This window comes from Lissotriton vulgaris, unplaced genomic scaffold (genome assembly GCF_964263255.1).
Source record: "Lissotriton vulgaris unplaced genomic scaffold, aLisVul1.2 SCAFFOLD_754, whole genome shotgun sequence".
NCBI lineage: Eukaryota > Metazoa > Chordata > Amphibia > Caudata > Salamandridae > Lissotriton > Lissotriton vulgaris.
In genome coordinates, this window is record NW_028246384.1 from 471,085 (window position 1) to 498,750 (window position 27,666).

General features: G+C 44.9%; 1 protein-coding gene across 1 annotated transcript in view; it reads right to left on the minus strand.

The window, feature by feature from the left end:
- Positions 1 to 27,666, minus strand: part of LOC147665970 (A disintegrin and metalloproteinase with thrombospondin motifs 19-like) — a 632,122-nt gene that overhangs the window by 428,092 nt on the left and 176,364 nt on the right. The window contains exon 3 of the mRNA XM_086949366.1: positions 23,335 to 23,503. Within this exon, the coding sequence (XP_086805492.1) occupies positions 23,335 to 23,503 (169 nt within the window). The remainder of the gene's footprint in view (positions 1 to 23,334; positions 23,504 to 27,666) is intronic.

Below are 27,666 nucleotides of genomic sequence, written 5' to 3' on the forward strand. Positions count from 1 at the left end.
GAGTCACAGAACTTCTGAATTGGTCAGTCAAAATTGAAACCAATATCAAAGCATATGACAAGATTTCTCACATGTGAACTTGGAAGGGCATTGCAACTCGAAAGGTCTGGCCACAACTTTCGGGACCAAATTGAGGATCTGTATTTAACAGTAGGAGGAGGAGCATTGAAAGCTCAGGCAAATCTCAGAGACACACACACACGAAAGTCAGTTAGGAGAAGGCCTCAGGCACATAAGAAATATACCCTCAACTGCTCAAATAGTTCTACAACGCAGCAAGATCTGGAAGTACACATATCCAGTCTCAAATAAGTCACACTCCATACTTAGGCTACTCACAAGTACCACAAATGATTCACAAATAACAATGAATGCTGTGAATAATAGAACAAGAGCAATGCAAAAAAAAATGATGCAAACAAAAAAGGCTGTATGACGTCAATAGGAGCTCCACAGTGTGACAACAAGTAAGGAACACATCCATAAACACAGCATAAAATCAAAACAAAAACTAGTCAAAATAAAAATGTTAATATACAGGTAAATAGTCAGACTAAACAAAAGCTCAAAGGCAAGTGAACAAAAAAACACCTACCCTTTCCCAATATAATTTAAGGTGCAGCATTGTCAAACAGGTTAATATAGCACTTGCATATTCGAAATTGCCAGATCATAAGCCCCTCCATTGGGATCGCTTGGAGTGAGGTGGAGTGGAATATATTGTATTAGGGTAGTTTGGAGTTGGAGAGTTGGGTAAATTAGCATGGTAGATTGGAGTGGGCTAGATTGAATTGGGGTAAATAGGGATGACGTGCAGTAGATTGGAGTGTAGTAGTTTGGGGGTAGATTAGAGTGGGATAGATAAAGTGGAGAAGAAAAGAGTAGGGTAGATCAGGGTAGAGTGGAATGGGGTATATTGAAGTGGAGTGGGGTAGATTGGGGAAGAGTGAAGTTGGGTCGACTGGAGTATCTTGGAGTGGAGAGGGGTGAACTGGAATGGAGTGGGGAAGATTGGGTGGATTGCAGTAGAATGGAATGATGTGGGGGTAGATTGAATGTATTTGGAGTGGGCTAAATTGAGGTAGCATGGAGTGGAGTAGGGTAGATTGGGGAAGTGGGGGAGTTTGGAGTGGTGTAGGGTAGGGTAGACTAGGATGAGATGGGGTAGATTAGAGTGAGGTGGAGTAGGGTAGATTGAGGTAGATTAGAGTGGGGTGGAGTAGATTGGGATAGATTGGAGTGGGGGAGTGGGGTAGATTGAACTCGGATAGACTGGGGTGAAGTGGAGTGATTGGGGTGGAGTTGGGTAAATTGGAGTGGGATAGATTGGGTGGATTATGGTAGGGTAGATTGAAGTTGAGTGGGGTAGATTGGAGAGGAGTGGTGTAGATTGGAGTGAGATAGGAGTGGGAGCGTTTGGAGTGAGGTAGATTGGAGTGGAGTACATTAGAGAGGAGTTGGATAGAGTGGTATAGGGTAGACTGGGAAGGACTGGGGTAGATTTGAGTGGGATAGATTGGAGAGGGGTAGATTGGGTTAGGGTGGGGTAGATTGGAGTGGGATGGAGTGCTGTGGAGTGGGTTAGGTTGGACTGGAGTGGCGTAGATTTGGTAGTATGTTGAAGATTGTAGCGAAATGGAGTGGGTTAGACTGGGTACAGTGGATTGGAATGTGGTAGATTGGGGTAGAGTGGAGTGGCGTATGTTGAAGTGGAGTGGTATAGATCGTGGAAGAGTGGAGTGGACTGGACTGGAGTAGCTTGGAGTGAAATGTGCTAGACTGGAGTAGAGTAGGTTGGATTGGAGTGGAGTAGAAAGGGGTGAGGTAGATTGCAGTGAGGTGGGTGGAGTGGGAAAAATTGGAGTTGAGTGGGGAAGATTAGATAAGTGGCGTGGGTGCAATGAAGGGGCAATAGAATGGAGATGGTGTCTTGTGTCATGGAGTGAGTGTCATAGATTGAAGTGCCATGGAGTCAAGTGACATGTTGTGCTGCACAGTGTCTTAGAGTAGAGAGACATATGGTGGAGTAGCATTTCTTAGAGTGGAGTGTCAAAGAATGGAATGGAATGGTTTGGAGTATGCATGGTGCCTTAGCGCACTGCCATTACAGACAACATATTTTAATTTTTTTATTAGAATGACCATTACATTGGCACTGAAATACGATTTTACTGCACATTGTGATATGTGCAAATGTCATCACCTAGGGCCAGATGTGCAAAGCTTTTATGAGGTCGCAAGCTACCCAATTAGCTCAACAGGGCTGTTTGCGACCCCAAAAAAAAGAATTTTCTAATATACAAAGCCCTATTTAGAATTCGGTAACCTATTACCGAATAGTACATTGGGTTTTAGAGTCTGTATGAGAAAGGGGCATGTTTAGGGAGTCCCATCCTAATACTGAATCACAGGTTTGTGTCAATGTTTTGCGGCCAAAATGCAGTCTCAATTCATTTGCATTTTACCACCTACTTCCAGTAGGTGGTAACCCATTTGCAAATGGGAATGGGTCGGCAAGGGACCTCTTCACTTTAGACTGTTTGTAAAAACATTTTTAAGAGCAGGCAGTGGTCACACAGACCACTGCCTACTATCAAAAAATAAAACTTTCCATTTTCTTTTCGAAATTCATCCCGTTTTCCTTTAAAGAATGCATTATAAAATAGTAATTGCTTTATTGAAAAGCAAATACAGACAATGAAGTCTGCTGACCCCAGCAGGCAACCATCCCTGGGATTTTTTTGCAGTTACCAATGGGTCCAAACCAAGACCTACCTCATGAATATTAATGAGGTAGGTCTATTTGTGACCCACTGGGAAGCTCAGTGTGCTTCGTATATTGCTGTATGTGAGTATCAATTAACAAATCACAAAAAAACGCTGTTTGTTAATAGCAAAAGTTTAGCTATGTATGTACATCTGGCCCCTAGTGTATTGATGTGTTTTTATCATATTCAAATATTTGTTTCCACCACAGTTCAAAATTACAAAAAAAAGTGCTTCATATGTATTAATGCTGATATATTCTGGAACATCAGCACAGTGCATTTAATTTTGTTGCATGCAAGAAAAAAAAATCCTACACCCTATTCTCTTACATGGCTACTCAGCAGAATTATAGCACCACAAAAAGATGATGGACGGAAAGTTTACATTGTCAAACAATCATCCCAGTCACAGATCTGGGATAAATCTATTGTATTTTTTGTTCACCGTACCACCCCAGTTTTGTGGACCCAGCCATATGCAAATCAGTCTTGACCCTGCTCCCCATGGGAACTGACCACCCCAAACTACAAGGCCAGGTTCTCCCTGGACATGAAATAAGCATCCTCGGACCGATTTAACCCAGATCTGTGACTGAATGCTTGACAATGTTCAGTATTCCATCCATCATCTTTTTGTGTTGCTATACTCAGCAGGATTGTTACATAAATTCTTCACTTTGAAGTCAGGGAAAGAAAAGTAAACACCAAGCTCCCTTAGAAGAGAGAGTTTGCCATTTGACCTCTGTCTTTTGTTGCACAGCAAATGTGACAAGATAAGAACAAGATTTCAAGTCCTGTTTACAGAAAGTGAGTTTGGGCAACAGGAGGGGTGAACTCAAGCTGGACACCCAGAAGCCAATTAAACAAACACATTGAAAGCCAGAAAATGTGAGTTACAAACTGCAAAGCCAATGGTAATCAACAAGAGGAATTCAATATATAAAACTTTTCAAATAAATAAATAAATAATTCCCAGGTTAGCTTTCAGAATGTCCCCAAGATGTCATTAGCAGTAGGCTTCAACGTAAACTGGGAATCCAGGCAATGGTAGTGTGGTGGCCATCTTGTAATGGGCATTACAAAAAGGGGGGTTGAACCCATGCAGTCGCGGGGACCTGGGCGAAATATGGTACATATAAGAGGGGTCCCCGCAAGAGAGACGTGTTATGTCTAGCACACACAAACTGTTTTTTAGAAAACTAACAGAACAAGGGATGCGCAAAAAATCAGGGTACTGTAATTTATTATCAATACCGTGAGGTAGTTACACATTCAAACATTTATATAGCCCCAGATAAGGAAGGGGGGTAGAGGGGAGGGAGAGTGCTCGAGGGAGTGTAAAGTCAAAGAAAAAGGTAAACACAGTTAAAGAAACATGTGATGAGTACAAAAGCTTCCAACAAAATCATAACAATTCAAATACATAAGCCCAAAAATCAGGGCATACAATGATGAAATGTTAACAAATAACTTTCAGCGGACACACAGTCAATTTGAAACTGTACAGGGCATGTGCCAGAAGTTTAAGAAGAAAGCCGTCGACGTTTCGACCCCTATGTGTAGGCTACGTTAGTTCCTTAGGCGGGGTCTTCATCAGGACATATGCAGGAAAAATTGGGGCAATCCTATCAGAAAAATTAATAATAGATTGGTAATTAATTATACGTTGTGGTAATACACTATAGCCCTATCATTTAGACTAAAGTGAAGAATTACAATGGTGATTGAAGAAAAATTACCATGGAGTCGAGGCCCAACTGGGCACCGGACGTGGAGGTTGGATAGACGGTGCAATAGTCACGGTCGATCACAGCTTTATTAAATCGCAGCAATAGTTTGTGGAAAGGTAAGTGCATGAATTAAGTAAACTGTTTACAGATAAAAAGAAGCATACAATCAACTTTGAATAATATTTTTATGCTATTTTAATATTCGAATAAGACGTAAAAATGGTACAGAAAATTCAGGATAGGACACCCATATATTTTGCATTTCAGTCAGGAAGTATTTGGCTGTCAGCAAACAATATTCAGTATGGTTTTTTAAAGCATATTACATAAATGTTTTATTCATGTTTTATTGACTCATGAGATTACTTTAGGTTTTTTAGTGTTTGGGATGCTTCTTTTGATGATTTTATGAGGGATGGGATCTTTCTAGCCTTCTTATGGAAGGCCTTGTGCTAGCTTTATTTATTTTTGTTTTATGGGTAATTGTGCTTGTTTAGTACTCAAATCTGCAACACAACAGCAATCATCAAGCAGCAGCTAACAGGGAATGCAGACAGATGGATGGTATCTGGCCCCAAAGGGAGGGACACGGACCGCAGGTAATTGGTGTTTGGAAGCACAGTGTTGTAGGGCTATTGCAGGAGGTAAATTGAGTGAAACACTGTAACATAGCGTTTGTGGATAGCGGAAGTGAAAGCAGGCGAGAGGCAAGTAATGGATCTGAGTAATTCACAGGAGTACACTCGGCTGCCTTTGAATAAATACACTTTTCATACTATTCACCCAGCAAAGAATGTTTAGGATATCGCTGCTTATGGTTACATCTCAAAAGTTGCCTCTTGTACTACACTGACATTTTAGTCACCTGCACAGTGCATCTTGAAATGGTAGTTTTGATTTATAACTTGTTAAGCAGTGTAAGCTTCTGTCTCTACTGGGCCCTCATTTCTGTACTTGACAGTGCTGTCTCGGAAAAAGAAATCTCTGAGCCACAAAGCCAAATCTGTATGACAGCCTTTTTTTTTTTGTTTAAATCTTTTTTATAGAGTTTATGCATTCGCAGGTGGATTTACATATAGATACGATGCCTTTTTTGTTTTCCTCTACCAGTTGCAGTTGATACAATCTATACACATTAGCAGATCATTAACACTGTTCAGAATGTAATACTGACAACGCAGTGTTTACCACATATCGCTGAGGTATCTTAACAACTTTTCTAATTAAGGAGCAACTACTTTCTTCATCTTTTATCATCGTTTCGCACTGTGTAAGGTTTACGGTTAGGCAAAGTTGAGTGCAAGTACAGTAGACGTGAAGTTTTGCATGAGTACATTTAGTTCTAACATATTGAATATAAGAGAAATCAAAGGATACACAAAAAGAAAACTAACAACATTGACCTTGTCCTTAGTACCTTGTCCAAGCTTTCCCGCATATACTTGCATAGTGTGGCATTGCTAGTGTATCTTTTGGTGTCCCTTGTCTGTGGCGTATGCGCCTACGTGACTTCATGCTTGACATGTATTTGCCCATGGAATATCGCGGTCTGCACTCAAATGATCTGTCCGGTTTATGCCACCTGTCCACACGTCCCTCAGTCAGAAGGTCTCTCAGGCCCCTCCCCCTCATTCTGTTGCAACTCGCTTAAGAGAGCGTCCCATTGTGTTGCTATGGGGATCTGATGCAGACCCAATGTTTCCTCGCACCTGATGGCAATGCTTTCTGCCTTGGCCCATGCTAGCAGTGAATAATGCTATGCCTGCGTGTGTGGTGGGTCTGTTGCTTTCCACTGTTTAGTTAGAAATCTTTTGGCTACCACATCCCTAGATCTGGGTAACTAGATGTTACCTTAGTGTCTGGCGTTTTCCTAAACCTGTGTAGTAAGTTTACCGGCCATTCAAAGGGAAATTCGCAGCCTGTGCAGGTGTGTAATATTCTGGCTATCTCGCTCCAAAATGCACCAATCCAGGGGCAGCTCCATAACATTTGTATTAGCTCAGCTCCCAGCTCAGCGCATCTTGGGCACGCACGCAGCATCTGCTCTACTGAAATACTGATTGATCTCAGCATGCGTGAGGTTGGCCCTGTGGGTTATATATAGCTGAATTTGCCTAAACCGCATGTTTCTGGATACGCGTATTGGACTCTCCAGTATTTGAGTCCATTCCTTCTCAACAAGCTGGCGCCCCAGGTCCAGGTCCCACTTACGGCAGAGGGAATCCAGGCTTACTGCCGCATGGGTCCTAAGCGAGGCGGCAAACCAGTGTATGAGATGTCTGCCACACCCCATGACATGTAAATACTGTACAGTGAGATGTGGTTGCGACTCCATAGTCATGTCCCCCCACCTGGCCATCAGTGTGGCTATCAGCGAGCGGTGTGTTAGGATTTGCCTAGGTGGGAGCTCCTCTTCTTCTACCAAAGACATATGTGGTGTGAGCGCTCCATCTCGAGATAGATCCCCTAGAGTCTGTACCACTCTCTCCTGCCACTCCTCGAGTGACTGTGCCGTAAGCACCACGTGACCACTGGGTGATACCTCCAATGGTATCACCGGCGCATAGGCAAAAATGCCTTGAGTTACGTATAAGCTACTATGGAAGTATTTGTATGCCACTGCAAGTAATAATGGTTCTGGTGTCCTTGACTTCGTTGCAGGGTGGAAAAGCCTAACAAGGTGCTCCAGCGAGTTGGGAAAAACAACAGTTGATGGACAGAATGCAGAACAATGTCATACATTCACCCCAGTACAGAGATCTGGGCCTAAATCCATCGTTTTTTTGCACTCCACACCACCCCAGTTCAGACATGGCCATATGCAAATCAGCCTTGACCCTGTGCCTCATGGGAACAGTCCTGCCCGAACTGACAAGCCATGTCTTTCCTGGACCGGAATCAAGCATCCTAGGACCGGTTTCGGGCTATCAGCCGTCTTCAGCCAGGATAGCTTGACTCCAGTGGTGTGGAGAGCATGGGACTCACGTCTGAGCATACCCATCCCACTCGGGGTGACAAATGCAAAAACAACAGTTGATAGACAGAATGCAGAACAATGTCATACATTCACCCCAGTACAGAGATCTGGGCCTAAATCCATCATTTATTTGCACTCCACACCACCCCAGTCAGAGACAGGGCCATATGCAAATCAGCCTTGACCCTGTGCCTCATGGGAACAGTCCAGCCCAAACTGCCAAGCCATGTCTTACAGTCCAGCCCGAACAGCCAAGTCATGTCTTTCCTGGACCGGAATCAAGCATCCTAGGACCAGTTTCTGGCTATCAGCCGTCTTCAGCCAGGATAGCTTGACTCTAGTGGTGTGGAGAGCTTGAGATTCACGTCTGAGCATACCCATACCACTCGGGGTGGCAAATGCAAAAACAACAGTTGATGGACAGAATGCAGAACAACGTCATATATTCACCCCAATACAGAGATCTGGGCCTAAATCCATCGTTTTTTTGCACTCCACACCACCCCAGTTCAGACATGGCCATATGCAAATCAGCCTTGACCCTGTGCCTCATGGGAACAGTCCAGCCCGAACAGCCAAGCCATGTCTTTCCTGGACCGGAATCAAGCATCCTAGGACCGGTTTCTGGCTATCAGCCATCTTCAGCCAGGATAGCTTGAGTCCAGTGGTGTGGAGAGCATTGGCCTCATGTCTGAGCATACCCATCCTACTCGGGGTGACAAACGCAAAAACAACAGTTAATAATAATAATAAAAACATTTGTTAAGCGCCTGATTACACTAAGACAGTGCATCTCCGCGCTGAAATGCAGTCCAACACAAAAAGCCCATAGCAGGCCATGGGGAGGGGGGGACTCAGAGAAGAGAAAGCTGTTCATCCGGAAATAAATGAGTCTTCAGCTTCTGACGGAACCTGGATTCCGACGGCTCCATTCGTAATTCGATAGGAAGGGCATTCCATAGTTTGTTGGCCAAATATCTGAAGGATCGGCCTCCCATCCGAGTTTTATATATGCGAGGTATCGTAAACTGCATGCTGCTCGTAGATCTCAAAAAACGCCTAGGGCGATGGGTTGTTAGCAATTTTTGCAGATAGGCCGGGCCCCTGCCATGTGCAATGCGATGACTGAAGCACAAGGTCTTAAACCTGATGCGTTCCCTCAAAGGGAGCCAGTGCAGGCGCCGAAGCGCCCGTTTACCTGAGGACCGTCTCTGTAGCATCAGCACAAGCCTGGCCGCAGCATTTTGGACGCCTTGTAACTGGGTTAAAGCCCTTTTGCTGAGGCCACAGAGCAGGACGTTCCCATAATCAAGATGGGACGTAACCAATGCGTGGACCAGAGTTTTTCTATCATTCATAGGTAAGAGATCCAAGATCTTCGGCAGGATTTTCAAAATGCCATAGCATCTCCCCGCTATCTTACCTATGTGTTGGGAATATGTAAGCTTCGAATCCAAGAGAACACCCAAGTTCTTCACAGTGTCAGAGGGGATCGGAATAGGACCCAGATCACTAGGCCACCAAGCAGATGACCAGATTGAAGGTGAGGGGCCAATCACAAGCAGTTCCATTCTTATTGCAGTTGAGGCGTAGGCAGTTAAACTTCATCCAACTAGCTAATGCCGCAAGACACTCCGTAAACCTGCCGGCCGTCTCAACTGGGTTGTGAGATAGAGTAACCACCAGTTGCCTATCATCTGCATATGATACGATATCCACCCCGTACGATTCCACCAGCCTGGCCAGAGGTGCCACGTAGAGATTAAACAATACAGGACTTAAGATGGAACCCTGCGGGATCCCTTGGTTGAGAATTCGGGGAGTGGATTTGAATGGGGGACAATGTATTTGGAATTGTCCGTCTGCCAGGAAGGAGGCCATCCATTCATAAGCCGGGCCGGCAACTCCAATTTCCCTCAGGCGGGCCAGTAATCTCGTGTGCGAGACGGTATCCAATGCCACACTTAAGTTGATGGACAGAATGCAGAACAATGTCATACATTCACCCCAGTACAGAGATCTGGGCCTAAATCCATCTTTTTTTGCACTCCACACCACCCCAGTTCAGACATGTCCATATGCAAATCAGCCTTGACCCTGTGCCTCATGGGAACAGTCCAGCCCGAACTGCCAAGCCATGTCTTTCCTGGGCCGGAATCAAGCATCCTAGGACCGGTTTCTGGCTATCAGCCGTCTTCAGCCAGGATAGCTTGACTCCAGTGGTGTGGAGAGCATGGGACTCACGTCTGAGCATACCCATCCCACTTGGGGTGACAAATGCAAAAACAACAGTTGATGGACAGAATGCAGAACAATGTCATACATTCACCCCAGTTCAGATATCTGGGCATAAATCCATTGTTTTTTTGCACTCCACACCACCCTAGTTCAGACATGGCCATATGCAAATCAGCCTTGACCATGTGCCTCATGGGAACAGTCCAGCCCGAACTGCCAAGCCATGTTTTTCCTGGACCGAAATCAAGTATCCTAGGACCGGTTTCTGGCTATCAGCCGTCTTTAGCCAGGATAGCTTGACTCCAGTGGTATGGAGAGCATGGGACTCACGTAGCTTGACTCCAGTGGTGTGGAGAGCATGGGACTCACGTCTGAGCATACCCATCCCACTTGGGGTGACAAATGCAAAAACAACAGTTGATGGACAGAATGCAGAACAATGTCATACATTCACCCCAGTACAGAGATCTGGGCCTAAATCCATTGCTTTTTTGCACTCCACACCACCCCAGTACAGACATGGCCATATGCAAATCAGCCTTGACCCTGTGCCTTATGGGAACAGTCCAGCCTGAACTGCCAAGCCGTGTCTTTCCTGGACCGGAATCAAGCATCCTAGGATCGGTTTCTGGCTATCAGCCGTCTTCAGCCAGGATAGCTTGACTCCAGTGGCGTGGAGAGCATGGGACTCACGTCTGAGCATGCCCATGCCACTCGGGGTGACAAATGCAAAAACAATAGTTGATGGACAGAAGCGAGTAAGGAAGGCACGCATTGGCCGTGTCTGTGCAGTTCCTATCCGCTAGCCATCGGGCTATCCACTGCAGTTGAGGAGCTAAATAGTAGTGCTCAAAGCAGGGCACCTGTAGGCCCCCTTGATCTGTTGGTAAGTACAATTTTGTTAGTGTCATTCTGTGCCGGGCACTTCCCCGTATAAAGTCTCTAATCTGTTGCTCTAGTGTGGTAAAGAAGGAAGCAGGGATGTATATAGGGAGATTTGCAAAGTAATATAAGTATTATAAAGTAATATAAGAGCCTAGGGAGGATTACTATCTTGGCTAGTGCCACTCTACCTATGACTGCGAGTGGAAGCGTGCCCCGAAATTGCATTTTTGACCGGATTGCCACCAAAGCTCTTCCCAGGTTCCCGTCAAACAAATTCTTCGGCTGGCGATAGATCCAGATACCTAGGAAGCGAAAAGTATCTTCCCTCCACTGTACCTTTTTACCACTACTAGTGAAGTCTTGGTCTTGTCCCCCCTCGCTAAATACATGTATGCAGGATTTTCCCACATTCATCCCCAACTCAGGGATTACAGCAAAGCTCTGCCACAGGTGCGCCAGCTGGTCAGGAACTCTCTCCATGACTTTTATTTATACGAGGAGGCTGAGTAAATTGCTTGAAAGGCACGTGAATAACATCCTAATGGACTATTTAGAGTCCAACAGCCTATTGCGTGCCTCTCAGACAGGTTTCCGTCCTCAGCACGGAACCGAGACCGCCCTCCTTGCGGTAACGGAAGAAGCAAGAGCGGTGCTGGATCGGGGAGGAAAAGTCGCCATCATTCTACTTGACCTTAGTGCCGCGTTCGACACGGTTAACCATGCAACGCTATTACATCGTTTGGCGGGCATGGGCGTGTCGGGCGCGGCCCTAGAATGGCTGACATCCTTCCTGGATGAGCGTTTTTTTCAAATCTTTGAGGGTGAAGCGGTGTCTCCCAAACACCCACTTAGGTGTGGGGTCCCCCAGGGCTCTTCCCTAAGTCCTACCCTCTTTAATGCCTACATGGAGCCTCTGGACAGGATAGTCCATCCCTTTGGTGTGCGTATTGTCACCTACGCGGACGATACCCAACTGGTGGTCTCATTAGACCACTCTGAGGGATCGTCCTCCACCTTAGGCCCCTGTCTAGAGGCTGTTGCCAGATGGATGCAATCTTCCTGCTTAAAGCTTAATGGGGAGAAGACAGACATCATCTTACTGGGCAACCCTTCTCCCTCTGCCCTTTCATCCATCTGGCCACCATGTTTAGGCCCGTCCCCTGTCCCTAAGTCTCAGATAAAGAGTCTTGGGATATGGCTCGATAGAGCACTTGACTTTTCGGTCCAGGCTACCAAGACGGCCGCCACCTGTTTTTGGCTAATGAGGATGCTGCGGAAGGTGCTCCCTTTGCTCCCATTCCAGGCGAGGAGGATCATGGTCCAGGCCCTGATACTCTCCCGCCTGGATTATGGGAACGCTCTTTATATGGGAGCCCCGACCTCCGTTACTCAGAAGCTCCAAGTCACACAGAACAGTGCAGCGCGCCTACTCTATAACATCCCCCGCTGGCAGTCAGCTAAGAACGCCCTAAGGGAGCTCCATTGGCTTCCTGTGGCGGCAAGAGTGCAATTTAAAGCCATGTGTATTTTACACAAATCGTTCCATCGAACGGGCCCTGTAATTCTACACCCTATGGTTACGCCATATGTCCCGTCCCGTTCCCTTCGCTCTTGCACCCTTCAGCTGGCAACGTCTGCCAAAATCAAGAAAGCTCGCTGGGGAGGCCGCTCTTTCTCCCATACGGCGGCGAGACTTTGGAACTCCCTCCCACTCTCTCTTCGGGAACACAACAACCATATGTCTTTCAGGAAGGCCTTGAAAACGCACCTGTTTGCTAACATCTGCTAATCTACCCCAAGCCCGCACTAAGTAATCATTCACAAGCGCTGCGAGGCCTCCGGGTAGCTACGCGCTATACAAGTGCAATTTCCATTCCATTCCATTCTTGGACATAGAGTGATACCTGATGACCGGCACCTCCAAAAGGTATACCTTTTCCCAGTATGGTGCACATCGCCACTGCCAATGGCTCTATTACGAGCATGAAGAGGAGGGGGGAAAGGGGACACCCCTGACTAGTTCCTCTTCGCACCGGGATAGCATTCAAGATGTGTGGTCCCATACAGACCCTGACCCTGGGGCCAGTGTATAGCAGATTGACTAATTGATGGAACCCGGGGCCTAAGTCATACTTCTGTAGTGTCACAGACAGGTAGTCCCATTCCAGGGAGCCAAAGGCTTTTTCCAAGTCTAATATTAGACATCCTGCTCTCGGCCACTCTTGCACAACATTCTTTGCTACTCTAAAAAAGCGTCTCAGGTTAAGGGAGGTGCTCCAGGAGGACACAAAGCCATTCTGGTCGGTGTCCACCTGTGTAGGGACCACCTGCGCTAGTCTATCCACTAACACCTTAGCAAGCATTTTGTAATGCATTAAGTAGGGCCAAAGGCCTATAGGAACCAAGTTCCATTGGATCCTTAAATGGCTTTAATGGGGATGCCAGGTATGCCTCTTGCATTGCAGGGAGCAGTTTTCGCTGCTCTAAGGTGGTAATGTGTAAAGTAAGGAGCTTTTGTATGAGGACAATATTCCTTAGAGTACTCCGCCAGTAGGCTATTCGGCCCAGGTGTTTTCCCAGAGGCCAAAGAGCAGGTTGAGTGTGGTGGTCGGTCGTTGGTGTAACTTCACATTGGAGGTCCTTGCTGTAGCATGAAGTCCAGGTCTTTTGTTGCTGGTCATCACCGACAGTCGTCAGTGCGATGAGGTTTCACTCGAGATTTGCATTGAGGGTCCTCGTGGGAAGCTGCGTCTAGGCATGAACGGGCCTGTTCATGGTCACACGAGCCAAAACTTAAAGATTTTCACCATTCTCTTCGTAGGAGGACACTAAGAAGCCAGCCAAGGGTCCAGAACTGGGGGACACCTCTTGGTGATCACGACTCATTACAGCAGAGGCCAGCTGCAGGGCTCGGGCAGCATCAGTTGCAAGTCCATGCAGATGCAGTTGCAGCAGGCCAGCTGGGCTGTTGCAAGGAGCATCTGAAGCTTATATTTTTACTGTAGCTCACAAAGGAGGTTGGCCATATGATCCTTGGAGTCCCTGTGAGTAGCCTGGGATGAAAGCAAGGAAGTCCATAATTCCTTCCCATATAGTAAGGCAGTACTTCAAGCAACAGGGCAGTCCTCTGGCAGCATGGCACTTCCAACAGGTCCAGGAGTGTTCTCATGAGTGGCTTTGGAGGTTCAATTCCTAATGGGAGTCATTAACAAGGAAAGGCAACTGGGATCTCATAGAAGGCCTCAGAAACATTTCGGCAGGAAAATGCTAACTTTCTAAAACTGCTATTTTCAAAATTGCAAACTAAAATTTGACTTTACAATAAAATCAGATTTGAAAGAAAAAAATATTTGAGTCTAAACTGTATACCCTTATCTGCTCCCAATCTAAAGATAGCATTTATTAATTTCAATAAATTAACCCAGTGTTAGTCAACTGGAAGATGGGCCTTACAACAGTGAAAAATGACTTTAGGAGTTTTCACTGCAAGGACATGTAAAAAACTTAAGTTCTCATGTCGTACTTTTAAAATGAAATGCTCCCAGCCATATCTGTCTTTAGGGCCAACAACAGGGCTGACTTATAAGTATGATACTACGGTGCCTGCAGCACTCATTGTGCCGCCCACTTAAGTAGTCCTTTAAAACATGTCTCATGCCAGCGAAATGCAGCCTGCGTGCAGTCTTAAACTACTAATTCAACCTAGCGAAATAAATCTTTTACCAGGCCTAAACATCCCATTTCAATACATATACATCACCCATTAGGGCGGTACAAACACTCCATAGGGCAGGATGCAGTGTAATTCAAAAAGGTGGACATGTAAATTTAATTTAGTAAATGGTAGTGAAAAACTCTTAAATTCGTTTTTCACCACTTCAATGGTTACCCCTCCCACAGGATAACATTGGGTTACCTTATTACATTTAATAAGTCATAACATTGTACTGGGAGCAAGTAGGAATGTCGTGTTTACACTCAAATTAGTTCTAATTTAAAACCTTCTTTAATGGTAAAGTCAGAGTTCTGAAAATGCCCATTTTAGAAAGTTGATATTGGCCTGTCCTAACAAATTGCTACCTGCAGCCTGTTTCCTGGGTCACATGACTGGGTCTAATTGGCAGTGGGCCTTTGTGTATTCATCCCAGACAGCTAGACAAAGGGGGAGTAGCTGTTGTCAGGATGGACCATCTAGCTGGGGTGGGAGCGGTGAAACTGTTCCCTGCCCCACTTAAATTTCAAAGAGACTGCCTCAGCACACCCACAAATAACTTAACACCAGTCCATTGTCACCCTAGACACCTTAGATCCTGGGCATGGGAGGAAGGAAATTCCAGAACCAGATGTGGGGGAAGTCTAGCAGCTTCTACCATTTCAAAGGATGGCAACAGGTATAAATATTGGACCCCAGGCCAAATCATCAGTTTACTCCTGAACCTGCGGAGGACCATCAGAAGGACTGTCTCGTACCTCAGAGAACTTCCCTACAGATATCAGAGGACTGCCCTGATGCTTGAAGCTTACCATTTACCATGTATTCTCAGAGGATTGCCCTGGTTCTGGAGGCCTGTCTGCCTGCTTGATACCACAACTACCAGAGCAACTCCAAGGATCAATTAGCTGACCTTCTGTTCTAAGCTATTGGAACACAACATGCTCCAAAGGCCTACCTGCAACTGCCCAGCTGGCCTGCTGCAATGGACCAACAACTGGGCCTGCCTCAGCCCTGCTGGCCTCTGCTGGAATGAGTTCCTGATCCCCATAAGGTGCCTCCCCAGGTCTTGGATCCATGGCAGACATCCGTTGAGCTCCTCCTGTGACGAAAAGGAGAAATCCTTAAATGTTGAGCTTCTTTTGATTGTGAATGGGCTTGTTTGTGCCAAGATTTTTCTAGTTTAAATGACCAGCAACGTGAAACCCCAGTGAACTCACCACAGCAACTGTCAGCGACAACCGGCAATGCAAGAGCTGCACATCACGCTATAGCAACAACACCTCACAGTGATCGCCAACAAGACACCCAACAGAATCTTCGAGCTACAGAAGCCACTGTTCGTGAAACCTGGCCTGCTCTTCGTGCTACAGTGACAACCATCAATGACGCTCTCCTCACACCTTGCAGCCTCCTCCACGGTGACCTGGAATCTTTATGCCAGACTTTGAGAAGGTAACATTTTCAGTGGGGCAAAAAAAGTCCCTGTATCCGACCCATGCTCTATCGTGGTCGGCTTGAACTTGTGAGTTTCACCTGGTCTAGCATGACCAGATGACCCATAGTGGTGCTTTGTGCTTTTAGGACTTATGCTTGCCTAAAACGTTCTGCTTATTGGGTTTTTAACATTTTGGTCTTGTGTTTATTACAACTTTCTCTATTTTCCTAAATTGGCATGGTATTTTTCTTCTATTGTGTTTTTATTTCATAACCGAGTGCTACATAATTACTTTACACATTGCCTCTAATTTAAGCCTGACTGCTTTTGTGCCAAGCAACCAGAGGGTTAAGCACAGGTTACTATAGTGACTTTTGTGGTTCACCCTGACACAGATTTTGGTTGTTGCTTGAGGAGGGTTCATAAACCCCTAAACCCAATTTCTTACATTGGTGGCAGTGGTGGTATTCAGTACTTGTGTTTCTACAGTGACAGTCAATGATTTTGTGTAACACTCAAATCCCATTATAAATGATTTGATACCAAATTGAACCACGTTTTAAATTCTTCCTTTTTTCGTTCAATTGGTCATTTTTCCAAATGTATTTCCTGTCTTATCTTTTTGCACATAGGACTTTTGTTGTGCCTGTGATACCTTGCCAGAATGATGATGGATCCCAACTGCCTATCCTACTACAATATGAGGGATCTGAAGGAATACTGCAGGGAGAGAGGGCTGACTGTAAAGAAGAGGTCAACTAAGCAGGACCTTCGGACAGCCCTGTAGGCTTTTGATGAAGTGTGCTGGTTGAGGACCAAGAGGTTGATGACCCTGAGAATGACGATGAGGAGGTGGTAAATCACTTGTCAATTGCTCCAGAGGAGAGTGGTGGGGCCACAGAGATAGGGTCCCCTGCTGGATACCATGCAGGAAGCAGTGTATCACCTCACAACCCGTCTGCTAAAGAGGCAAAGGACAGAGAGGCCAAGAGGGAACTGAAGCTGTAGCTAGCCAAACTGGCTTCAGAAGAGAGAAAAGCTGAGGCAGAAAGAGTCTTAGCAAAGAAAAAGGCAGATCAGCCATGGCCAAGAAGAGGGCTGAAGCCAAAAGGGCCTTGGCAGAAAAAAAATTGTGAGCTCATAATCTGCATCTAAAGGACTGGTACCTAAAGCTCAAACAAGCCTCAGAGTCCAGCAAAAATGGTGGTAGTGATACCCCAGTGCCAAATGGAGAGAACAGGGTCATTATTCCCCATGATCTGGTACCTAACTTTGTTAAGGGGGACAACATTGATCAGTGGTTTGGGTAAATGAGGTAGCCCTAGAGATGCACACGGTCCCTGTGGTGGATTATGGAGCTAGTCTCTGGAGCCACATTCCAAGTGAAGAGAAGGATGCACTGTTAGCCCTGGGGAAATTTGACAGAATGAGTTGTCCAATCATGAGGGGCACACTTATCATAAAATATGGTTTCACATCTAAAAAGTATAGACATAAGTTTAGGGACAGACAAAGGTTGCTCCAAAAGACCTGAGTAGATTTTGTGGACTACTTTTGTGAGCCACTGGAAGGTTGGGTGAAATGTAGTGTGGTAAACACACATGAGAGGCTATACAATTTAGCTGCAAGAGAGTACATGTTCAGTCATTGTTTTCAAGGACTATGCCCACACCTGATTGACTACAAGCTCTTTGACCCTAGGGAACTTACAAAGGAGGTATACCTTTTGACTGGTACCAGAGTGTCAGGAAAGGTACCTGGGGGGGACCATGAGAAGGGTGGTTCAGATTAGTAGGGTAAAGGGGAAGTCAACAGTAACCCAGACACGTCTCAGAATAGTATGGGGGAATGGCTTTCTAAGCCCCTTCTAAGAATAGGAGGGAACGTTCTGGGGGATCAATCAATCAAAGTACTTGTAAAGCGCGCTACTTACCTGTGAGTGTCTCAAGGCGCTCAGTGGAGGGGGTGCCGCTACTGCTCAAAGAGCCAGGTCTTGAGGAGTCTTCTGAAGGGGAGTAGGTCTTGGGTCTACCGTAGGTGGGTAGGGAGGGTGTTCCAGGTCTTGGCGGCGAGGTAGGAGAAAGATCTGCCGCCGGAGGTTGTTTGTTGGATGCGGGGGACAGCGGGGAGGGCGAAGCTGACAGAGCGGAGCTGGCGGGTGGGGGTGTAGAAGCTGAGTCTGCTGTTCAGGTAGGCTGGTCCAGGGTTGTGGAGTGCTTTGTGTGTGTGGGTAAGGAGCTTGAAGGTGATCCTCTTGTCGACGGGGAGCCAGTGCAGGTCTCTCTGGTGGGGGTGATGTGGCTGCGGCGGGGGACGTTGATGATCAGTCGGGCGGAGGCGTTTTGGATGGGTTGTAGTTGTCGTAGGTGTTTGGCTGGGATTCATGCATAGAGTGCATTGCCGTAGTCCAGTCTGCTGCTGACGAGGGCCTGTGTCACCGTTCTTCTTGTTTCAGTCGGGATCCACTTGTAGATCCTGCGGAGCATGCAGAGGGTGGTGTAGCAGGAGGAGGAGACGGCGTTGACCTGTTTAGACATGGAGAGGGAGGAGTCAAGGAGGAATCCTAGTTTGCGTGCATGGTCGGTGGGTGTCGGTGCTGTTCCCAGTGTGGTCAGCCGCCCGGAGTCGTCCCAGGCAGAGGGGGTGGGTCCGAGGATGAGTACCTCCATCATGTCTGAGTTCAGCTTCAGACGGCTGTTCCTCATCCAGTCGGCGACGGCCTTCATTCCCTCGTGGAGGTTGGGTTTGGTGGTGTGCGGGTCCTTGTTGAGGGAGAGGATGAGCTGGGTGTTGTCAGTGTAGGAGATGATATTGAGGTTGTGTTGGCGGGCCACTTGTGCGAGGGGGGCCATGTAAACGTTGAACAGCGTCGGGGGGAGGGATGAGCCCTGGATGGTGGCCCTGGGCACCCCGTTTCAAAAACTGGTGCTGTGATTGCTCCCAGATGGGACACAAGCAAGGGAACCAGTCTGTGGCAAGAGTCAATCCACTGATGGGAGCTCCACAGGGGTTAGTTGTCCTGAGACGCCCATTGGCTCTATTCTGAGCAATGAAAACAGCTGAGCTTTGAGGGGTGACCACTAGGGCAGAAGGGCACCTAGGAAGCTCAGGTGTCTGTGAGTACTACTCCCAAAGGCAGAGTATGGAGACCCAGATGAAGGGACAGGAGGTGGAAACAGCCCACAGTGGAAGGAACAGTGGATCAGTTATTGCCAGCTCTGAGAACAAAGCATGTTGAGACTGAATTTGGTGAGGACACGTCTCACCTGGAGTTGTCCCTTGTGCTAATAAAAAGACAGAGGGCTAGAAGCCTTCACCATGCAAACTCCTACAAGACACTGAAAGAGTGTGTCACCCCTGAGGGGGTGGCTGTTCCCCTTAGAAGCCCTGGCTTGCCATCCACCTGTTCAGCCTCAGGGTAAGACCCTGGGATGAAAGGTCAGTGTCAGGATAACACCCCTGGACTGCTGTGAAGGAGAATGGAAGAAGTGTGCCTAATACCAGGGACTGTTGTCCCCACTCTGAGAAACCTAAGAGATCTGGGAATTCTATAGAACAGTTATGGAACTCTTTGCTACCTTCATTGCTGGCAGTGATGCCCGCCAAAGGACCCCGCTTGGAATCTCAACCTCGCAGTAAATGGCCTAAGGCCTGATTCTTGACACTGACATTTTTTGGGGTAGCTGTCCATATGGGCAGAGTTTCCCTTGGGTTGGGGACAGAAGTCTGATCCAACTGGCGGTGTTGGTCACATCACTTTGATGGCCTTGGTGGCACTGTCTACCTACTAGAATGAATCAGTGGGTAAGTTAAAGTTAGGTGCTTCACAGATAGGGTCCACAGGTAAGGAGAAGTGTTCCCTATGGGTCAGTCCAGTGTCTCAATTGAATGTTGACAGAGGTATCCAACTGAGTTCAAGGGAGCATAGAATTGACAGCTGCCACTGCAGGAGTGGACCATTGTCCTTGTTCTATCGACTAAGCAGGGAAGTCCATCAAGTTATTGATTAGTCTACCTTGGATTTTGGGAAGCAGGGGTAGTGGTAGGCTAGGCCCTTTCTGCAAGGTCACCCCCAAATGTTTTGCCTTCACCCCTCCTGTTTTCTGAACCCGTTATTGGGGGGGTTAAGAACCCTGTTAACTTTATCATTACTAATTAGAGCCAAGGTGCTTGTGCTCTCTCATTTAAGCATTGTAAAATTAACTTGTACCCACTTTGCACATTTTAATTTACTTATAAGTCTACAGTAAAGTGTTACTACATTTACCCAGGGCCTGTAAATTAAATGCAATTAGTGAGCATGCAAAAGTGATTGTGCCACCTACTAAAAGTAGCCTTTCAAAACATAACTCAGGCCTGCCATTGCAGCCTGTGTGCAATTTGTGTCTGCCATTTCGACCTGATTAAATGATCTTTTTGCCAGGCCTAAACCTTCCATTTTAATGAATATGAGAAACCTCTAGTGTAGGCCCTGAACAGCCCATAGAGCAGTGTGCATTGCATGTAAAAAGTTGGATATGTACTTTTAAGTTCTACATTTCCTTGTAGAGGAAAACCCTTAAATGCAATTCTGCAAGGTCCACTTCTCCCAATAGGATAACTGTGGGGCACCATATTACAATTAATAAGTGATAACATATGTTTGCGAACGGATAGAAGCATCATGTTTGGTGACAAATAAATTGTTATGTAAAATCCCCTTCAATGCTAAAGTCAGGTTTTAAGTCCCAATTCTGAAAATGACACTTTTAGAAAGTTGGTATTTTCTTGTCTAGCCTGCATACTGTATCTTGGGTCACATGGCTAGGTGTAGTTAGCATTTGACCTTTGTGTATTCCTCCCAGTTAATATCAGAAACGAGCACTGGGTGTTTCAAGGATGGGCCACCCTGACCTGATGAGAGGAATGGAGCTGTCACCTATCACATTTTCACATTAAAAGATCTGCCTCAGCAGACACATAAAGCACTTCACACTAGCCTTTTGTGACTCTGGTCCTCCTGGGACCAGGGCAGAGAGGAAGGAAATTCCAGAACCAGATGTAGGGGGGAAGTCTAGATGTTTCTCCTACTTCAAAACTGGCACCAGGTATCAATATTGGATACTCAGATCAACTCTTCAGTATACTCTTTGACCTGCGGAAGACTACAGAAGGACTGCCTTATACTGCAGGTGACTTTACTGTTGCTTGAGCCGTGCCTTGTTTTTCAGATGACTGCCCTGCTGCCTAAAGAATTTCTTGTTTCTCAAAGGACTGTCCAGCTGCTACCAGAGGATTGCCCTGCTGCTTATGGCTTGCCTTGTTCTTCAGACCATTGCCCTGTTGCTTGATGCCTCCCTTGTGCTTCGGCAGACTGCTCTGCTGATTGGGGCCTGCCTTGCTGCTTCAAAGATAGAGGACCATCACCTTGGACCCAGGACTACCAGAATGATTCCAAGGGTCAGTTGGCGACCTCCTGTTCTGAGCTATAGCAAGACAACAAACTCCAGATGCCTCAATGCAACTGCCCAACCTACTGCAACTGGCCTCGCCAGAACCTGTAACAGAACCTGCTTGGACTTGCATCTGAGCCTTCCTGGGCCCTTCTAGCCTCTGCTGGACTGAGTTCCTGATCCCCAAGAGCTGGCTCTCCTAGTTCTAAACCCCTGGCTGGCAGGCATCATTTTGGTCTGAAATTGTTTATTGCAGTTTTCTCTAATTTTTGCAAAATTGGTGTGGGATTTTCCTCTGTTGTGTTTCACTTTATTATTCTTTAAGTGCTACATAAAACCTTTACACATTGCCTCTAAGCTAAGCCTGGCAGCGTTTATTGCCAAGTTACCAGAGGGTTAAGCACAGGTTAATTTACTGACTTTTGTAGTACCCCCCTGGCGGGAAATGTGGCTCTTTCTTGAGGGTGTTACACAGCCCCCTTGAACTAAAAACCCAATTTCCTATATGGCCAACTCCACCCTTGGATCAGAAGTTTTTCTCCCAACCCAGGGTTCCTCAGGACACCAGCTAGTGAAAGACACACTGCCCCTAAGCTGGACTCAGTAGGGGACCTCACTCATGGAGGTCTCCCTCTCTCCTCTGGTTCTGGGACAGGGACAGGAGGCTATACTCCCTTTTTATTTCTCTAGCGTTTACAAAGTTATCCTCCTCTCTCTCCTCCTCCACCTCCATGTCATTTTCATCATCATCATCATACTGCTCCTGTGTTGTAGATTGCATGCACAAAATCTCTTTCCAAGCTTCAGTGATATCTCGTAGTCAAGCTTTGGAGTGACCTTGACTACTGTTAGGCTCTCTCCCTGCACAACTCCTTCATCTGTGCCATAAGGCCGCTTTCGAGGTTGTCAAGATTCAACTCCATTCTGGCAGTAAGGAGTCACAGGTGCACAAAATATGGGGTAGGAATTCAATTTAGTAAACAAAAACATAGTCAAACAAGGAGAATTACAAAAAAGCGGAATCTGATATCAGAAACTTTTTATGGGATTTTTAATTTGAGAAACTAAGTGGCAGTGCACAAACATAAGTGCTGGATCCCACAGCTGAACACATATGTAAGACATTGGGTTATTGATTGAGAGGGGTGGAAGCCCCAATCAGGCAACAACAACAATCCTTGGCAGGGTGAACCACAAAAGTCACTGAATTAATCTGTACTTAACCACCCCCCCCCCAGCTTAGAGGCAATGTTTAAAGTACTTATGCAACATACAAACATAAACAAAGTGAAAACACAGTACAATAAAAAATTCAAACCGTCACAGCAAACAAGGGGGTGAGTGGCTGAAAAGTTTCAGCACTCGTCTATCATCTTGTTGTGTTTGCTATGTTTGCCCTAAGTGGCCAAGGGTATGCCCAGACATGAGTCACTTGCTCGCTGTGCCATTAGATTCAAGCTAACCTGGCAGATGAAGGGAAATACCTCGAAACTGGTCTTAGGATGCTGGTTTGATGTCCAGGGAGGACCTGGCCAGGCAGTTCGTGCTGGACTGTTCCCATGAGGAGCAGGGTCAAGGCTGATTTCCATATGGCCACTATGACTGGAGTGGTGTAGTGAGCAAAAGAATGATGGATAAAACTCAGATCTCTTGACTGAAGGAGACTGGCTGAAAAGTTTCAGCACTCCGCCTATCATTTAGCTGTATTTGCTAAAGGTTTATTTTGCCAGGTCCACATAGCAATTTAAAACTGCACGCACAGGCCGCAGTGACAGTCCTGAGACATATTTTACAGTGATACTTGAGTGGGTGGCACAAGGAATGATGCTTTCCACTACTAGCATATAATTGACAGGCCCTGGGTACTGATCGTAACATTTAATACAGACTTAGAAGTAAATTAAATGTGCCAATTAGGTGTAATCCAGTTTTACCATGTTTTAGGAAGTAAGAACATGCCTGATACCATCAAAATAGTGTCAGCAATTAAAGGCACAAATCGGGGAGTGAACCTGCAAAAATGGGCCAGGTCCAACAGTAGCTATGCCAAACAAGTTCACTGAGGTCCACTAAATACATATGTTAAGAGAATTTTGAACAAACATGGAAAAAAATACATATAATTACTCTTGCACATCCGTTATAACAACATACCTGCAACTACAGCACAGTACTTTTTATGTGAAGTTTGCTTGTTAGCAAATTGATGGTCATTCACTGATCTTTTTCGTCTGTATATGCGGTGTGCATTCCCTGTCACTGGCATAGTTTGATTGAAGGGCTCAATAAATATGATGTCTTCATTTATTTTTATAAAGCCCATCTGTAAATAGTAATAAAAATAAAGTCAAAAGTATTCATTAGGAAACTCATTGCACAGTGAAATATACATCAGTACATTGTGTGTATCAATTCATTGTATGTTGTCTACTGTACTAGTATATTGCATGATTAAAAGCCTCCCGTGGAGTTCGCAGCATAAAACTGTTGCAAAATTAACTAATAATCATCACAGATATAACTCTATGTTAGAATGTTTTTACTTCACTAAAGTTCTAAAGGACATTCCCACTTTGTGTTCCTGCAGATTTACAAGACACCCTCTAAATAAAATATATTACAATAATAAAAAGAATAATACAGTGATGATTATGATGACGAATAATGCAGACAAAAGTAACAATATGCACATACAATTAAGTGTCTTTCATTTAACTGTTAGCATTACATCAATTTATAGAAAAGTCCTTTTTTAAGAGTCCAGCACATCACAGACAGATGTTGCCTGTGCAACCCAAATTCACCATAAAAAAGTCATTACGGTTTCAGAGGGACCCTTTATCAGATCAACATAACACAGCTGTCCTCTGTTCATTCCTAGCACTTCCCGTGATGGAACGCCAGATATGGAGCAAGCCTCAAACACACCTGGAGATTGCAGCAGTAAATCACAAATGGACCCAGGATGTAATACCCAAAGAAAAGAATCATATGCAAACACTCATAAACACAAATAAATGCACAGCAGAGAGTTTGCATTTGGCCCAAGAGCCACATGCCAGTTGCATTCATCAGATAAAGCCAAAACAATGCATACTAGTTAGTGTCACTGTCAATAACACACATGACACACCTGCCCACCTGGATCACCTCAGAATATGACCTCCAGTTGGTATTTATGGCTCCTTCTATCAGAGTGGGATCAAGCATCTAAAACAAGCAATTTATAAACCACTGTACCAGTATTTCCTGCCCAAAGGGGGATTAGCTCCACTTTATTGCACCCACTGTTCAGTATAAAGAATACCATGTACCTAATGTAAATTGAAATCCAGTTCACAACTGTAAGCAATGTGGCTGTTATTCCAAGCCATTATTGTTTAATTAAACTTAAACAGTTCCTGATTGCCAAGCTTTGCAGTTCACCTTTTAGATAATCAAAACCTTCTTCAACATAACTATTAATATTAATAATATGAATAAATACAACCTACAAATTTATCTCTCATTTCCCTATCATATAGTCTTGAGATTTTAATGTAGTGATGGATTTCCAGCTGGACGAATCTAATAACAGCAAATCAATGTTTTGCTCTAAAATACATGCATATATTAGATTCCTCTTGAAACAATTTGGCCTCTGTGATATTTGGAGAGAAAAGCATGCTAAGGAACAGGGGTATACTTTCCACAATAAAAACTATAATTACTACACAGGATCGATTATTTCTTACTAGACAAATCTTTAAGAGCAGACGTTAAAGAAGTGAGACATTTAGCCGCCCATTTGTCTGATCATGCAGCAGTGGTATTAGAGTTTAAGCAGAATTAGAAAGAAAGTTGAGAAGATGGACATTAGATCGCTCCTTCTTAACTGTTCAGCCCATAATAGACAGACTAAGAGTATGAACAATTGAATTCTTCGAGAATAATAGTATATCAGCAGCTAAATATATAGATTAGGATAGGTTTAAAGCCTATATAAGGGGGGTTCTGATCAGTTTATCTGCACAAAATGTCAAGCAATATAGAAAGATGGCACTAGGAAAAAAGTGTAGATACCCAACGGATGGGGAAGAGCCCACTGAGAAGTGACAAAAAGAAATCCAAGATAAACTGTGTCTCATCACTACTATGGAAAGCAGGGTGAAGGCACATTGGGAAACCAGTAAATTAGCACACTTTCAGTAAAGTGAGAATGAGGGGGAAACACCTGGCTTGGAAGACTAAGGCAATCCTCATAAGAAATGAGATCAGTGAGATAAAGTGTTGGAGAATGGGAAATAGTCTAAGAGAAACTCAGGAAGGGGAGCAAGCCTTTGTGGAGTTCATCTGAAACATCCATACATAGGATTTGTGCATCTCTGAGGCTCAGGTTAATCGATGGTTGGATGGGCAGATTGTGGGGAAAATTTCAATGAAATAAAAAGGAAATTCCTGATGGAGAAATAACCAAGAATGAGGTATTTTCATTGATTAAAAAAGGAAAAAAGGTAAAGCGGCTGTGCATGATGGCCATCCAAATAAATTCAGTTTAAAATTAAGCAACATATTATGCCCAGAATTGACACAGCTCTTCATAAATATTTGGGAAGAAGAAGCTTCATCCCCAAAATCATGCAAGGAGGCAGTAGTCACTTTAATCCTAAAAACAGGGAAAAAACAAAGGTCTTGTGAATCTTATAGGCCAATTTCACTCTTGAATTGTGATTATAAGTTTTATGCCAGTAGTCTGGCTGGTAAACTGAGTAGCGTAATAGAAGAGTTGATAGCGGAGGACCAAAAGTGTTTCATGAAAGGTCAATTCATGCACCATCTAAGTGATGAGTTAAAAGGGACAACTGACTTGGCAATGGAAAGTAAAGTACCTCTGGCGATTAGTACACTCGACCTTATCAAGGCTTTCAAAAGGGTGAATTGGCAATATCTCTTCCTCATGTTGAATCATATATGGGTATTACATTCTCCATGGACTTACTGGGCACTTACAGAGCTCCTTTGGCAAAAATGTTGTTGAATGGGAATCTCACATCAAGTTTCAAGATAAGAAGAGGGACTAGACATTGCCATCTCCTCTCCTCACTACTTTTTCATTTATATATTGAACCTTTTTCTGAAAAGATCAGGCTGGAACAACAGATCATTCTGTTTTCATATGGTACTTGGGTAACAAAAGTTTCCTTATATGCCAATGAGGTAATGGTATACACACAAGTTTTGGTTACAACTTTGGAAAGCCTAGACCTCCTGGTTGCAAAATTTGGGAAGGTGACTAGGATGAGGATAACTCCTCCGAGACAGAGGTAATGGGGTGGATTGGAACATAGATGAGAACCGTAGGCTGATAAAAAAGGAAATAAAATGCTTAGGTATAAGGGTGGGCCAATCACTAGAAGAATTGGCAGAATTAAACTTTCACAAAATAATGGTAGAAATGAACAGGCTATTACTCAGTTGGTCCCATTTTCCATTAACAATATTTGGGAGGAATAATCAAAATGACAGTACATCCGTAATTTACTTTTCTTTTTAACATGATACCCCTCCATTTTAAGAATACTTGGTTACAAAAGCTTAATTGCAGAAAGATGATTCATTTATACAGGCATCTAAGAGCACAAGAATCACAAAAAGGAAGTTGTGAAAGAAGTATGATAAAGGGGACATTGCACTGTCAGATTTTCAATTATATGCATGGACAATATGGCAAGGGGGTCAGGAAGAGCATTGGGAGACTCTTTTCAATGACGTGTAAAATGGTGGGTTCACGTTTATGTTCAAATTTGGAGACCAGAAATATTAGGCTAAAAGTGTTGCAGGCGGTGGCTCAATTGTGGGCAAACATTTAGCACATAACAAACCTGTCGTATTAAGGTAGGCATGCACCAATCTGGGGCTTTCGGGGTTCCAAGAAATGTTTCAAAGACAGGTTGGCTGTGAGTTTATGACAGTCAGGTATCATGGAATAGGGCTAGATTTTTGTGGGGCAGATATGTTCTTGGGACCAGTTCCAGCAAGTAACCAATAAGACGGTGTCCAAGTTTAAATTCTTCCAACTACAGAGTTGAGCCCGCCCTGTGGAAGAAGATAAAAGTGGCACTACTTAATTGGATGAACACTTGATTAACAGCCTGCATTGGAAGAAGGTGGTGGCAACTTGGTATGCACTAATTATGGGTATCTCAGAGAAAGGGCATTCTCAACCGAAATCCCTATGGGTAGGAATAACATTAGAAATAAGTCAATTGGTGGTTTGTGTGAAGTCATGCTGGCATTGGTGGTTGGGAACAAATAGTGATTGGAAGCAGAAACAATCATAAAGAAGAGAGCATGTAGGAATAAAAACAGATAGACCTGTTGTTACGCTCATCGCTGCGGTGTTCTTGGGCTTACCTTGGCCTGACTAAAACCGTTGCTACACTTTTTCCATGACTCCATTTTGAATTACCTATTCTCTTTAAATAAGAAAGGACTACGTTATATATT